The sequence below is a fragment of the Bos javanicus genome, chromosome 10, assembly GCF_032452875.1.
Source record: "Bos javanicus breed banteng chromosome 10, ARS-OSU_banteng_1.0, whole genome shotgun sequence".
NCBI classification, from domain to species: domain Eukaryota; kingdom Metazoa; phylum Chordata; class Mammalia; order Artiodactyla; family Bovidae; genus Bos; species Bos javanicus.
The window spans coordinates 57,438,684-57,454,393 of record NC_083877.1 but is presented as its reverse complement, the minus strand read 5'-3'; the positions used below and the strand labels follow the sequence as shown (position 1 = coordinate 57,454,393).

General features: G+C 38.1%; 1 protein-coding gene across 5 annotated transcripts in view; it reads right to left on the bottom strand.

The window, feature by feature from the left end:
* MYO5A (myosin VA) overlaps positions 1 to 15,710 on the bottom strand; it is a 205,472-nt gene that overhangs the window by 124,004 nt on the left and 65,758 nt on the right. For all 5 annotated transcript variants that reach the window (XM_061428735.1, XM_061428732.1, XM_061428733.1 and 2 more), the window contains exons 2-4: positions 7,586 to 7,696; positions 4,400 to 4,571; positions 969 to 1,113 (exon numbers count right to left, since the gene is read on the bottom strand). In XM_061428735.1, the coding sequence (XP_061284719.1) occupies positions 969 to 1,113; positions 4,400 to 4,571; positions 7,586 to 7,696 (428 nt within the window). The remainder of the gene's footprint in view (positions 1 to 968; positions 1,114 to 4,399; positions 4,572 to 7,585; positions 7,697 to 15,710) is intronic.

The window sequence follows — 15,710 nt, the reverse complement described above, 5'->3', positions numbered from 1 at the left end:
TCATTAGCTTTCTCATCTATAAAATGACAATACCAACCTTGGATGAGTCCTATAAGGATAAAACTACTTAGTAAATGGGAGGCAATTAAACAGTGCCTTGCACAGAAAGAGTACTTAATAGCCTTTACCTGTTATTAGAAGTATCAATACCATTTTACTAACAAAAGGGTATAATGACTTCTATGGATTCTGTCATTGAAATAATTCTAAAATTCTGTCACACACTGGTCCAATTATGTACAAACATTCTCTCTTGTTGGAAAGGAGAAAATAAAAAACTCTGCAGTATTAGTTTTCTCTCCATAAACTGCTTGAGGGTTTCCAATATCATATTTATAACATGCCACATCCTTACCTGTAGACTGGAGAAACAGGTTAAAAATAGACTGTCCTTCAATGCATGCATAATTTTGCATTAAATTATATTACCAAGAGCATAATCTAGTCTTGAAAGTAGATTTTTCTTTCATTCTCCACTCTAAAAATATTATTAGGGTTCCACAGTTATCATCAAAGACATTTTCCCGATGCTGTTCAGGATCACTGATACCCTAAAATTCGCTAACTTAAAACTCACAGTTTCCTGTTTTAATTACCCCAGATACAGACAGATTTCTATCAGCATTTAGGCCTTTTAGTTCTGGTCTGCCACTCACTAGATGAATAACATTGGGCAAGTCGCTTAATACCTCCAAACCTTGATCCATTCATCTATAAAATGTGACATCTGTCCTTAAATAGTCACAGAATTATAGTGAGATACCAAAGGTAATTTTTAAAAACTATATGTCCTTTTACAAATGTTAGGTGATTTTGATAATAATTCAGGCCACCTGAAACAATCGAGGCTGTTTATTTAATAATTTACAAGTTGTTATTCACTGTATTTTAAAATATCTGTGACTCAGTAAAGAAGAAATGATCACATCCAATAAAAGTAATGAAATAGCAATAGAGCTTCCACCAACCTGGCCATTTGCTTGTAAGCTTCTTCAGCTACTGCAAAGATATGTGGATCCATATCACCCATGTTCTGACCACTATATGCATTAATAATATCTTCTCCATAAATAGGCAGCTGTTCATAAGGATTTATAGCTACTAGGACTATACCTGGGAAGAAAGGCAAAAAACCAAAAGAAGTCAATAATATCCTAATGGGCGTATCAAACGTGGTAAAGTGAGAATCACAGTTAAAATTCAATTAATATCAAACTAACAAATTGCTAAGAGTCAAAATATACCATAGCACTTGCCTGTGAACCATTAAGTCCTAACTAAAAAACCATTTACAAACAAGACTAGGTTATTTAAAGTAGTAAAAATTGTGGCAATATTGGAAGAATTTTAAATATTTTTATAATATTTAAACCAAAAATTCTACTTCTAGAAATGTATCCAAATGAAATAAACATATATTCATGTAAAGGGATTAAAAAAAAAAAAAAGATGTTTATTATAATGTTATTCGTAACAGTGAAAAGTAGAAACAAAATACAAAACAGAGGGACAGTGGTTTATGTTTAGCACAAGAAACTATATTCTACATCCTGTGATAAACCACAATGGAAAAGAACATGAAAAAGAATATACATATGTATAACTGAGTCACATTGCTATATGGCAGAAACTAAATATGACATTGTGAATCAATTTTATTTCAATAAATATTTTTTAAAAAGGGAGAGTGGTTTAATATGTATTATTATATCCATGCGATCCAGATCATGTTTGTGACAAATATTAAGTGCCCTGGGAAAAGACGACACACTATATATAGACTGATTCCAATTTTATATTTATTTATACTCTTTTACATTTACACACAGGATATAAGACAACTTAATATTGGTTATTTTTCAATGGTGAATTACATGTAATTATTTTTCATTTTTTATACTTTTTTTTGGTATTTCCTTAAATTTTATATCAGATATATGTTAACTTTAGTCATTCATTCAACAAATATTTGACTACAATTAAGTTTTGAGTCTTTTCTAAGTGTTATATTTATAGCAGTAAAAAAAAAAAGACTAATTTAAATAGAGTATAACCTTTAAAAACTGTAACCACTATACTGTACACCTGTAAGTTATATAACATTGTAAAGTGAAAGTCAAAGTCACTTAGTCATGTCCAACTCTTTGTGACCCCAGGGACTGGGGCCCACCAGGCTCCTCTGTCCATGGAATTTTCCAGGCAAGAATACTGGAGTGTGTAGCCGTTCTCTTCTCCAGGGGATCTTCCCTACCCAGGGATCGAACCCAGGTCTCCCGCACTGCAGGTGGATTCTTTACCGTCTGAGCCACCACATCAACTATATTTCAATAAAAATTTTTTTTTTTAAAAAGGAAAAATCTTTGTCCTCCTGGACTTTGTAATCTAGAGGGAAATTCAGGCAATAAATAAGAAAAATATATGTATATATATATATTACAGGATAGATAGTAAGGTAAATGGGGGATTAAACAGAGAAGGAATATTGATGTCTAGGAGAAGAAAATATAGGGTGGACAGGAAAGGCTTCAATGAGAAGGTAGCAGTAGCATATGTGCAAGAAAGATAAACTGAAGAAAAAATGAATATTGACCAAAAGACTTAATAGGTAGGAAAGAAAAAGAGCAAATATCAAGAATATAAATTCTTTTAAGAAGAAAAGATAGCTGTCCCTGCCCCAAACTGGAGCCCAATGAAGAAATGTTGAGCACTAAGTTGGGTACATGCAGCAGAGACTTGGAAGGAAATGGATAGAAATCCCAGACCTGAGACTCAGCAGATAATACTTGGTGAAAGAAGGATTAAAAAATCAGTACAGAAAAAAGAGCTAGAGAAAATGAAGAATAAGAAGGAAGCAGAGAAAGAAGAAAAAGAAGGAAAAGGGGAACATATACATGTATGCTTAACTGCTAGGAGAGGGGAAGAAAAAAAATCTTGGACTGGGTCACTGGCAGCTACTACTGGAATGAACAGGGGCCCAGGCAAGCAGATCAAGCAAGAAGTGTTACTACAACTCAAGTCAGTCCTGCACTGCTAAGCATATTGAGAAAAAGAAAACATTTTGAACCCGCCCCAAAGATAAGTCTTTGGATGCCTACTCTTCAAGTATTGGTTTTTGTAAGAGATGAAAATAACTTGCAAATCAGTACTGAATATGGCATACGACTTCTATGCAGAGAAAAAGCAAAAGATGGACCCAGTTCTTTGTATTCTGAGTAATATTATTTAAGTTCATAAAAGAGTTTATTCAGCATAAAATGCAACTAGCTAATGAACACTGGTAAATCTTTGGAGAATCTGTATACGGGTCAGGAAGCAAAAGTTAGAACTGGACATGGAACAACAGACTGGTTCCAAAAAGGAAAAGGAGTACATCAAGCTGTATATTGTCACCCTGCTTATTTAACTTATATGCAGAGTACATCATGAGAAACGCTTGGCTGGAGGAAGCACAGGCTGGAATCAAGATTGCCGAGAGAAATATCAATAACCTCAGATATGCAGATGACACCACCCTGATGGCAGAAAGTGAAGAAGAACTAAAGAGCCTCTTGATGAAAGTGAAAGAGGAGAGTGAAAAAGTTGGCTTAAAGCTCAATATTCAGAAAACGAAGATCATGGCATCCGGTCCCATCACTTCATGGCAAATAGATGGGGAAACAGTGGAAACAGTGGCTGACTTTATTTTTCTGGGCTCCAAAATCACTGCAGATGGTGACTGAAGCCATGAAATTAAAAGACGCTTACTCCTTGGAAGGAAAGTTAAGACCAACCTAGACAGCATATTAAAAAGCAGAGACATTACTTTGCCAACAAAAGTCCGTCTAGTTAAGGCTATGGTTTTTCCAGTGGTCATGTATGGATATGAGAGTTGGACTATAAAGAAAGCTGAGCACCGAAGAATTGATGCTTTTGAACTGTGGTGTTGGAGAAGACTCTTGAGAGAGTCCCTTGGACTGCAAGGAGATCCAACCAGTCCATCTTAAAGGAAATCAGTCCTGAATATTCACTGGAAGAACTGATGCTCAAGCTGAAACTCCAATACTTTGGCCACCTGATGCGAAGAGCTGACTCATTTGAAAAGACCCTGATGCTGGGAAAGATTGAGGGTGGGAGGAGAAGGGGATGACAGAGGATGAGATGGTTGGATGGCATCACCAACTCAATGGACATGGGGTTGGATGAACTCCGGGAGTTGGTGATGGACAGGGAGGCCTGGTGTACAAAGAGTCGGACACAACTGAGCAACTGAACTGAACTGAAATCTTTTGATAACTCTGAAGTGAATATGTTTCTAAGAAAAGATCCACCCACAGCCTTCTTTCTCATGCACATTATTTCCATGGTTATGTCCATTAGCAAAAAGAATTCACAGTTCACTCAGACAGCAATGCACACTCACCACAATATGTATAAATAAGTTTGGAATCAATAAAGCGGACTCTGAGATTATGGAGTACAGCAGGCTCGTGAAGATAACTGAGGGCTGTGAGATCATTTTCACCCACAAGTATGTCAGGGTTTCTTAAATGAGGCAGTTCCTTGGTCTTTGGATCTAGACGATATTCCAAATCCTGAAAATGCACAAGATACAGCATCTGAATAAATCATGGCAAAAACCTGATACAGGCATGTATTAACACATTTTGATCATTTCCTATTCCTGATTTGTTTCTCAGTTATTAAATACATTTTCCTGGTACCCCCCAAAACCACAGAAATTGGTGGAAACAGCAAAAAATGAGAGTCTGTTTTCACTAGATGTATTAACTCATAGCAACATTTTTTGCTAATACAGTTTGAAAAGTCAAAGCCTAGATTATTTTTTCTACCTAGTTACTAGGCCAGATCATTTTCTATGGGAAAATAATTCTTTTTTTATCCTCTTCACCTGGTATAAGTGACAGACAATATAAGAGAGTGCTAAGAGCTTGGCTCTAGAGCCAGATCAACGCAGGTTCAAGTCCTGAAACTGTTATTTACTTCTTGTGTGGTCTTGTGTATATTATTTAACCTTAATCTTTCATTTGTAAAAAGGGCATAATGGAAATAGCTCACAGGCATGTGCTAAAAATTAAAGGAGACAATGTTTGGTATGTGGTAGGTACTTGGGAACTCCTGAACCCAGAGAGGCCCAAGAATCCCTTAAAATTAGATGTTAACACTTTGCATCTATGCATCTATGTGTAAGTACATACACATATGTGTATTTCTTTAAAATACAGTCCATAGTTTTTATTAGACTTTTAATGAAGTGCTTGGCCCTCCAAATTAAGAAGTACTACTCATTTTAAGGAATATGGCTTTATGGCAAAGTCAAGCATGGAGACTGTCACTCAATTATGTATTAAGGGGAAACAACATACAACACATGAAAAGGAAAAAAACAGCAATATAATTGCAGAGATGGACAAGTTAGTTTTGTAAAAAGACTTTTGCTAATACTTTTGTTAATACTAAAGAGATATATAGAGGTCAAATGTTCAAATCAGGTCGGAATGAATTCTGCAAAATGGGGAGGAAATTTTTACAGTCTGACCCTCGACCTCTCTTTGTCTGTTTATTAGGATCTAATGTCCTTTTCCAAAGCTGACTAGTCTTTGCATTGGCTTCTGCCATACAAAAAATGGTTATGTGATCTCAGGCAGACTGCTTAATATCTCTGAGTCTGGGCTTCCTTATTTGGAAAATAGTTACAATACCACATGCGAACGCACGGGTTTGCTGTGCGAATTATCATAAGAAAATATAGCCTAAAGTACCTAACGTGCCTCACAGAGTGGATGATCAATGAATATTGAATAAGTTAATTCCTTATTTGGTAGTCAAGGCCCTTCTAATCTGGTCTAATTCTTCCCTGCCTTCTTTCTGAATAATTGCCTTGCCTCTGTTTTGCTCTCCTGAAATTCATTCTCCACTCCACCACCAGTGAGTCCTTTCTAAAACAGAAAACTTGGCACTCTTCCGTTTAAAAACACTACAATCACTTCCCAGGTATACCAGTTGAAGTTTAAGAGTTGCAGCATGAACATGAGGCTCTCTTTGATCTGGTACTCCCCCACCCCCATATTCCTGCCAGTCCTCTCCTGTCAAATCCCAACAACATGAAACTTGTACAGTTCTCCAAATGCACAATACTGTGCATGCCTCCCTGCCCTTGCTGAGGCTCCTCCAGATCCCTGAAATGCACTCCTCCTTGTCTATTCATTCTTTAGACGATGCCTCTCTGACTCTTAGCCTTCATCAGTTCCTCTGACCAGTCTCCACTCTGTTCTATTTTGTTTCTTATTTATATTTATTATATCATATGTCACAGTATTCCTAAGTATATGTACTTTCTTATTTGACATTAATGTCAGAGAGCATATTTTTTGCCTCTTCTTTTTGTCTCTTCTTAACATGATACATAGCAAGTACCTTAACATACTAGCCTTAAACTAGAACACACACCTTTCTAAATCTCTGTTCAGTCAACTTGTGATATTCACTATCTTCAAAATATATTCCAAGTCTCACAAAGTCTATCCCCTTTCTCTTTGTTAATCTAAACTCTGTCTAGTCAAAACTCTTCCTTCTCTTGGGAGTCTTCCCTGAAGCACCCCACAGTGATGTTTCCCTCTTTTGGGACCCTAAAGTCCTCACTGTCTTTACAGTACAGCACAGTGGTTATGAGCACAGACCATAAAGGCAATCTACTGGCTCAAAGTCCCAACTTCATCCCTTAATGCCTATATAACTCTGAGCAAGTCCCAAACGTTCTGAGTCTCAGTATTTCATCCATAAAGTGGTAATAATAACAGGCCCACCTCATAGGATTGTTATGAGGATTAAGTGAGTTATAGGATATAAAGGACTCAGAACTACACCTGGTACATAGTAAGTGTTTAATACATATTAACTGTCAGGACAGTATTACTCACTTGGGAATTAATCATAAGCTTATCTTTTGACATTTTTAGTATTGCAGTATTGAACTACTTTTTATATCCTGCATTCTCCTGGCTAGATTATAAATTGTTTAGAAGAAATTAATGTCACACTAAAAGTGTGACATGCCCTGTCAAATGCAGTAGAGAGAATAAAAAGGGTGGAACCAAGAGTCTATTCTGCAGTGAATGAAGATGGGAAAGTATAGAGACACAACTGGTTATAGGTTTTTCTGGCCACTAGCAAAGGGTTTTACAGATAATAGCTTCTAAGTAAATATTTTTCAAATACCTATTTCCAGCAAATATCATATCTCAAGCTGGGTCTTGAAATGTTGTTTTCTTAGTTAATATGAATTATTTAAGTGATATCCTAAACAAAATACAGATAAACAGGAATATCTATGGGAGGATTAGATGTGAATCTAAATCAGGTCATAATAAATTCATAAGCCAAAATAATGGGTTTTTTTTAAAGTATCTGCTATTTTCACTAACCCTTTGGGATAGAAACTTGTTTGCCATTTTTATCAGTTAAGTGAAAATATTAGATTAATTCAAAATTTAACTTCCAAGTGAAGTTAAGTATCTCACAGCAAATTTACCCTTTTGAATTTCCTTTACTTTATGCCATTAACAACAAATAAAAGCAGAATTCCTACCTTTCCATCCTCAAGTTGAAGCAGGAGAACTTTATCTCCTGGCTTATAATCTTTGAGCAGCTCTGCTGACTTCCAAACTTCTTCAGGATCAGGTATCCAAACCCTGGCAAACTAGAAGACAAGAAGAAAAAAATATTTAAACCAGCAATTCAATTACTTTATAATGATATTAAAAAATCATGGATGTATTTATAATTAAACAGTTTATGAACAAAATAAAACTCAGCAAATATGAAATTTAACTTTTAAATTAGCAGATGAAAAGTACTTTAGCCTCAGTAGTACCATAAGTCCACATTATTAAAAGGCACAATGCTCTGTATTGTGGTAATAATTTCACAATATATGCAATTCCAATCATTATGCCATACACCTTAAACTCATACAATGCAGTATGTCAATTCTATCTCAATAACACTATGGAAGTGGGGGAAACTATGCTCTGAAGAAATAGCCTTGATTAAAATTTGACTTTGCCTTATATTAAGAATGCTACCCCAAAATTTAATTTTAGATTAAAATGTACGTATAAACCTATTTTTTCACTGAATGCAGACTTTCATGGGTCTAAGAACAAGATTTGGAAGCTCTGGTGTGGTGGCTGTGCCAGTTTCAGCAGCACAGCTATTTTTTTCAATCATAAGATTTAAAATTTGAATTTTTTATTGTAGTTTTCATCCTGTGTTCTGCAAACCCTTAGTGATTTCTCAGTATTCATGGGGGATCATTATGGTATGAGCAGAGGAGCCACAGCTGTTTTACATACTGGACATCTGGAATTTGCTTTGAAGAAAGTTCTGTTGCTAATTTTTAAAAAATGAGAAGGCACTGCTGTCTATATTTTGTTTTCATTATTTTAGAAAGATGAGTGAAAATGGTAAAATGGAATATTCATCCTAGCCTCAATATCATGAAAGAGGTATCAAGAGGAGTTTCTAAAACATCAAATCTTTAGCCTTAACTACACCCTCTGGACTTAAGCCAATTTTGAACTTCAGATCAATTTTGATTGGGTCCTCCAAACACCACAATGAAGAGGTGTTTTATGACTGTTTGGATTCCTTAGAAAGGACTCTCCCTTTAAAACATATGTACACTAAACCTTGGTGCCCATTTTCAGGAATATATCACATATGAAAATATCACCAACGCCAGTCTTTCTCTATTTTCTTCAGAGCTTTTATTACTACCTGAATTTATTTATGCTATTTCTTGTTTAAGTATTTACTATTTTTCTTTGTTAGAATATAAGTTCCATATTTGTCTTGTTCAACACTGTATCAAGTGCTTGTGTATCTGGTACAAAGCTGGGCCCTGAGTATTTGCTAAAAGAATGCCAATCCTTAAATTGAATAGAAGTGAGCATAGAAACAAACAAACAAACAAACAGAACAAAACCTCACCCCTTGCTTTATTTATCTCTTATTATCATAGATTCATGCAGATTTTTGGTCTGAACAGTTTGTAGAGAAAAGGGTACCAAGCCGGGTTATGGGTTCCAATCACAGGACTACCAGATTGGTCTTTTAGCTTTTATTTCAGGTATCTGCAAGATGGGGGATGACAGCAAGACTCATCTAGTTTATCTCCAAGGTTTATACACACAGAAACTCTGTGAAAAGTATAAACCAATATATAAGTATAGGCTGAGATTGTTACTAAGTGTTTTTTCCATAAGAAGTGATTGTTAATGTTATATACCAAATATGTTACTACAACTTATTTCATAACTTTTCCCTCAGTTATACAGCCCCTTAAACTGAGTAATATCCATACACATTACTAAAATCTTACTCATTCAATAAAGATTTCTGGGAGGCTCAAGAGGGAGGTGGTACATGCATAATCACTGCTGATTTGCCATAAATGTTGTGCGGCAGAAACCATCACAAAATTGTAAAGCATTTTTCCACCAATTAAAAAATAAATTAAAAAAATAAACATTTCTGTTTACTAACTGCTTCCACTCTGAAGCCTACTTTAGAAAGCCAGTATTTCGATAACTTTTTCTGAAAGGGATTTACTAGTTCCAAAAAAGATGTCTGAAACATGAGACTCAGAGTCATGAAATAACCTACTACCTTGACTGATGAAAACACAAAAAGCAAAATGGGTCCAAGTGAGTATGTAGAATCATGGCTGACCTGCTCTAAACATGAGTTTTCAACTAAATCTAGAAAGAAGTGCCTTTGTGTTTTGTCCATAGCAAGCTCTAGCTCAGATTTCTACAAGTATTTTGGAAGCAGTAGTGAGCTGGTACTTTGCCAAAGGTTTGATTTCCAAGAGCCAGATGTTAACAACACTTACAGATAAAAGACAGAGGCTAAGGCCCTTACACTCACCAGAGGCAAGATACTGAAATACCAAACATCACTCTGACAACCAACTTCCCCCTTATCTTATCTCTGCTGCTGCTGCTAAGTCACTTCAGTCATGTCTGGCTCTGTGCGACCCCATAGACAGCACCCTACTAGGCTCCCCTGTCCTAGGATTCTCCAGGCAAGAACACTGGAGTGGGTTGCCATTTCCTTCTCCAATGCATGAAAGTGAAAAGTGAAAGTGAAGTCGCTCAGTTGTGTCCAACTCTTCGAGACCCCATGGACTGCAGCCTACCAGGCTCCTCCGTCCATGGGATTTTCCAGGCAAGAGTACTGGAGTGGGGTACCATCGCCTTCTCTGTTATCTTATTTCTATCTCTGGGGAAAATATCCAAGGAGAAATAGGTCAGAAATCAGTCTATTATTACCACTGTCTCTTTTTTATTCTTTTCCATCTTAATCAGTGAGGATCAGTGACTCTGCAGAAACAACTATACAGAACTAGGTCAGTTGGGAAAATATATATACCTTAGATGCTGAAATAGAGAGGAATCTCAACCTGACAACGCCCCTTCCTATTGCCTCTAAAACCTCCAACCCTACTTTCCACTGTCCCCTTAAGCCCCCAGAGAAAATACACATGGTAGCCCTGATGAAGAAGACTAAGCTTGTTCAGCTACATCCAGTGTGAAGACTAAAAAGGAAGACAAGAAGGCAAGGTCCCAAGATCACACGAGAACCTAAAAGAGATATATGTTAGCAACAGTCAGGGAGGAATCAGAAATAGGAGTGGATACACCTACCCACTAAGTCTGCCCAGGTACCTAGTGAAACCAAAGCAGTTAGTGAAAGATAATCCTAGCCAAAGTGAACCAGCCCTGACAGAGTTCCCAGCAAGACAAGACAAGGGAAGGTCCAATGTCTTGTAACAACTCTGTCACCAGCTGTCTCCATTAGCTAATAGAGGGTGAAGCTTTCCTGCAATGCTCCCCATTCCATTTTTAACTCACACTACTCTAGCCCTCATTACTTTGTGAGTCCTTCAAATGCCTCACTTACGATACCTCAGACCTCCTACCCTAGACTGCATGCTCCTTAAGCCATCTTTGAACCCCATCTAGACTGGCTTACCTCCTTGACCACAGTTAGTGGCACATTTGTGTTGATTCTACTTAAGGCAGAGGTAGGGCAAGGGAAGGGGGAAAAGTCAGGAGAATGGCGAAGAGAAGTAGCAAAGGCAAACTTCACAGACCCACCTCAGGATTTTTCTTGAAGCTACAAAGCACAGCTGAGATGGGGTAGGAGTCAGAGACTCAGAGAAGAGACTCGTGGAGTAGTAGGCAAAGAGTGAACACTGATGCAGAAACTGTAGAAGAAGGGAAAACAAGGATTTGGGATATGAGGTACTGTGACTAAAGCCACAAAAACTGTAGGACATGAAGAAAAGAGGAAAAGGCTTAAAACAGAAAACACTGAAATATAAATACACATCAAAGATTAGTAGCTTGCAAGGAAAATAAAAACCATCTGTCATACAACATAATTTACGACGAGATAAAGCTGACTGAGTCTAATGGGAGAGCCCTGGAAAGGCGGGTTCAGGGGACATGCCTGCACCGGTCCCTGAAGAGAGGGGCACCAAACAGCATGGCTTCTCAGGGGTTACACCCATCCCTGTGTGCTGAAGGAGGCAGCAGTCATCATTCTCATTGTATTCTACCACAATGACAACACTCAATTGGTCCTTGATTAATGCAGGTGACTCACTGGAAGTTTTGCGAACTTGCATTTTGTCAGTCAAGGAACCCAAAAGTTTGAGTATTCAGAATAATATTTTCTGAGGCCTCACACACCTTGGGAATGAGACTGACAGTAAATGACCAGTCCCTAAATCCCAAAAATCTGATCCATGTGATTCTCTCCCTTCCCCAAACTCCCATGCACGTTATTTGCTTACAGACAGCACACATGCACATCTTTCATAGTTCCCCTATTAAGTCATAGCAGTTTGGCAACATGGAATCTACTTGGTTCAATTTTAATACCCCATTGAAAACATTCACAAAAATGAATGCTTTATGTGACAATTCAAACAAGCCTATAATAACTAAGTGCTTCTCTAGGCTATGAACTGAAGCAGAAGAGAAATCCTGAATCATCAATACCCTTTCCTCTGATCCCTGACATTAACACTGATAGCCAAGTGGTTACTAAGTAATTCATATAACCCTAAAGGCATGTTTTTCAGGTAGAAAATTTAGGAACTACGATGTTAAAGCACATGATGGACTTTTCAGAAACTACACGCACGCACACACACACACTGTATCTGTTGACATAATAAAACTCCCATATACCCACCTAGGTTCCGGATTAGAACCTTACCTCTCAGTGGAATCATATTCTTAAACATTTCATTTTCCCTCCATTTTCAATCATCACTGCCACAGTCTGGTCATGCCAAACTATGGGTTTGCTGTATTGTAAATAAGCCCTTGCTTTCAAACAACAGACTCCTATTTATCCTTCACATCTGTGTTAAAGTACTGCCTTCTCTAAGAAGAACTTCCTGACTTCCCACCATCATTTGGCACTCTACTCTCAATGTCCCCATTACCGCATGCAATTTTCATCCCACTAAATGATGACTTTGCTTGCCTATCTCCTTCTACCGATTGTTGGTTCCTTGAGAGGAAGAGTATGTCTCATTCACCTTTGTCTCTTCAGCACTTAACACAGGGCCCGTCTAATAATTTCTTAATAAACCTTTATTACATGAATGTTCCTGGCCGTACACATTATACTCTAAGAGGGTAGCTAAAAAGAAGTATCAGAAAGAGGCTCCAAGAATCTTCTAAAGGGTCTCTAATTTCTAGAAGTAGAGAAAGATGAAAGTGACTTTGGAGAGCTGAATTATATAGGAAATTTTGGTTTGAAAGAAGGAAAAACAGCCAGACAGCAACGCAGCAGAGAAGTAATGAAACACCCTTTCCTCCCCGAAACAAACCTCCATCCCTTCATAATTTATGTAGAGTGGAAGCTACACCTCACTTCCAGAACAGAGAGCCCCACTCCCAATCCCACCAAGGTGATGTGACCACCATTTCCACCAACCATCTCCTACAGCAGCAAAGTGGGGAATGGATGGGAAGAATGGTAAGCCAAGGGGTTGGAGCAGGGAAAGAGGGTCACACCAAAATGGGGGAAAGAAGAGAATGGCTGGGGGTGAAGAAAAGGGGCATTTTGGATGGGGCTGGAAGTGAAGAGCAGAAGTGTCCTGTGCCCCTCTGAGGCTTTTTAACAGATACAAGCATACCTCACTTTACGGCACTCCACTCTGCTTTACTGTACTTTGCAGATTGAGGGTCTGTGGCAACCCTGTGTCAGGCAAGTCTACTGGCACCATTTTTCCAACAAGATTTGCTCACTTCATCTCTGTGTCACATTTTGATAATTCTCACAAAGTTTAAAACTTTTTTGTTCCTGTTACATTTGCTTTGGTGATCCGTGACCTTTGCTATTACTACTGTACTTGTTTTGTGGTGCAGTGAACCACATCCACATAAAATGGTGAACTTCATTGATAATGCTGTGCGTGTTCTGACTGTTCCAACTACTGGTTATTTCCCTGGCTCTTCCTCTCCTTGGGCCTTCCTATTCTTTAGGACACAACAATATTGATATTAGGCAAATTAATAACCTTATAATGGTCTCTAAGTCTTCATGTGAAAGGAAGAGTTGCAGGTCTCTCACTTTAAGTTAAAAGCTAGAAATGATTAAGCTTAGTGAGGACAGTGCATTGAAGGCTGAGCTAGACCAAAAACACTTACACCAAATAGTCAAGCTGTGAATCCAAAGAAAAAGTTCTTAAAGGAAATTAAAAGTGCTACTCCAAAGAACACACAAATCATTGATATGGGAAAAGTTGGAGTGGTCTGGAAGGAAGATCAAACCAGCCACAACATTCCCTTAAGCCAAAGCCAAATCTACAGCAAGGCTCTAACTCTCTTCAATTACATAAAGGCTGAGAGGTAAGGAAGCTGCAGAAGAAGAATGTGAAGGTTGAAGGAAAGAAGTCATTTCCGTAACAGAGAAGTGCAAGGTGAAGCAGCAACTGCTGATGTAGACGCTGCAGTAAGTTATCCCAGATGATCTAGTTAAAATACTGACGGTGGCTACCCTAAACAACAGATTTTCAGTGTAAACAAAACAGCCTTATTTTGGAAGAAGATGCCCTCGAGGACTCTCATAGCTGGAGAGAAGTTAATGCCTGGCTTCACAGCTTCAAAGGACAGGCTGACTCTCTTGTTAGAGGTCAATGGAGCTGGTAGTTTGAAACTGAAGACAATGCTCATGTACTATACCCCAAATCCTAAGGGCCCTTAAAAATTATGCTAAAACTACTCTGCCTGTGCTGTATAAATGGAACAACAAAAGCTTGGATGACAGCACATCTGTTGACAACATGGTTTACTGAATGTTTTAACCCCACTGTTGAGACCAATTGCTCAAGGGAAAAAAGATTTCTTTCAAAACATTACTGCTCATTGACAATGCACCTGACCACTCAAGGGCTCTGATGGAGATATAAAACAAGATTAATGTGGTTTTCATGTCTGTTAACAGAGCATTCATTCTGCAGCTCACAGATCAGGAGTCATTCTGACTTTCAAGTCTTTTTCTTTAAGAAATACTTTTTCTTATTCTTTAAGAAATACTTTTCACTGCTATAGACAGTGATTCCTCTAATGAAACTGGGCAAAGTAATTGAACCATTCTGGAAAGGAGTCACCATTCCGCTGCTGCTGCTAAGTTGCTTCAGTTGTGTCCGACTCTGTGCGATCCCATAGATGGCAGCCCACCAGGCTCCCCTGTCCCTGGGATTCTCTAGGCAAGAACACTGCAGTGGGTTGCCATTTCCTTCTCCAATGCATGAAAGTGAAAAGTGAAAGTGAAGTCACTCAGTCGTGTCCGACTCTTCACGACCCCATAGACTGCAGCCTACCAGGCTCCTCCGTCCATGGGATTTTTCAGGCAAGAGTACTGAAGTGGGTTGCCATTGCCTTCTCTGGTCACCATTCTAGATGCCATTAATCATGATTCATGGGAAGAGGTCAAATACCAACATAACAGGAGTTTGGAAGAAGTTGATTCTGACCCTCATGGATGACTTTGAGGAGTTTAAGATTTCAGTGGAGGAAATAACTGCAGATGTGATAGAAATAGCAAGCATTAGGAGTGGAGCCTGAAGATGTGACTGAATTAGGGCAATCTCACAATAAAACCTAAATGAGGAGTTGCTTCTTGTGGAGGTGCAAAGAAAGTATTTTTTGGAGAGGGAATCTACTCCTGGTGAAGATGGCTGAAATGACAACAAAGAATTTAAACTTGGTTAACAAAGCAGCAGGGTTTGAGAGGATTGACTCCCATTTTGGAAGAATTTCTTGTGGGTAAAGTGCTATCAAACAGTACTGCATGATACAGGGAAATAGTTCATGAAAGGGCAAGTCAATTAATGCAGCAAATTTCATTGTTGTCTTATTTAATGAAATTGCCATAGCCACATTACCCTGATCAGTAAGCAAAGACCAACGTGGAGGCAAGACCCTCCATCAAAAAAAAGATTATAACTTGCTGAAGGCAAAGATGATGATTAGCTTTTGGGTTTTTTTTTTTTTTTTTTTGTCACTAAGTTGTGCCTGACTCTTTTGCAACCCCATGGACTGTAGCCTGCCAGGTTCCTCTGTCCATGGGATTCTCCAGGCGAGAATACTAGAGTGGGTTGCCATTTCTTTCTCCAGGGGATG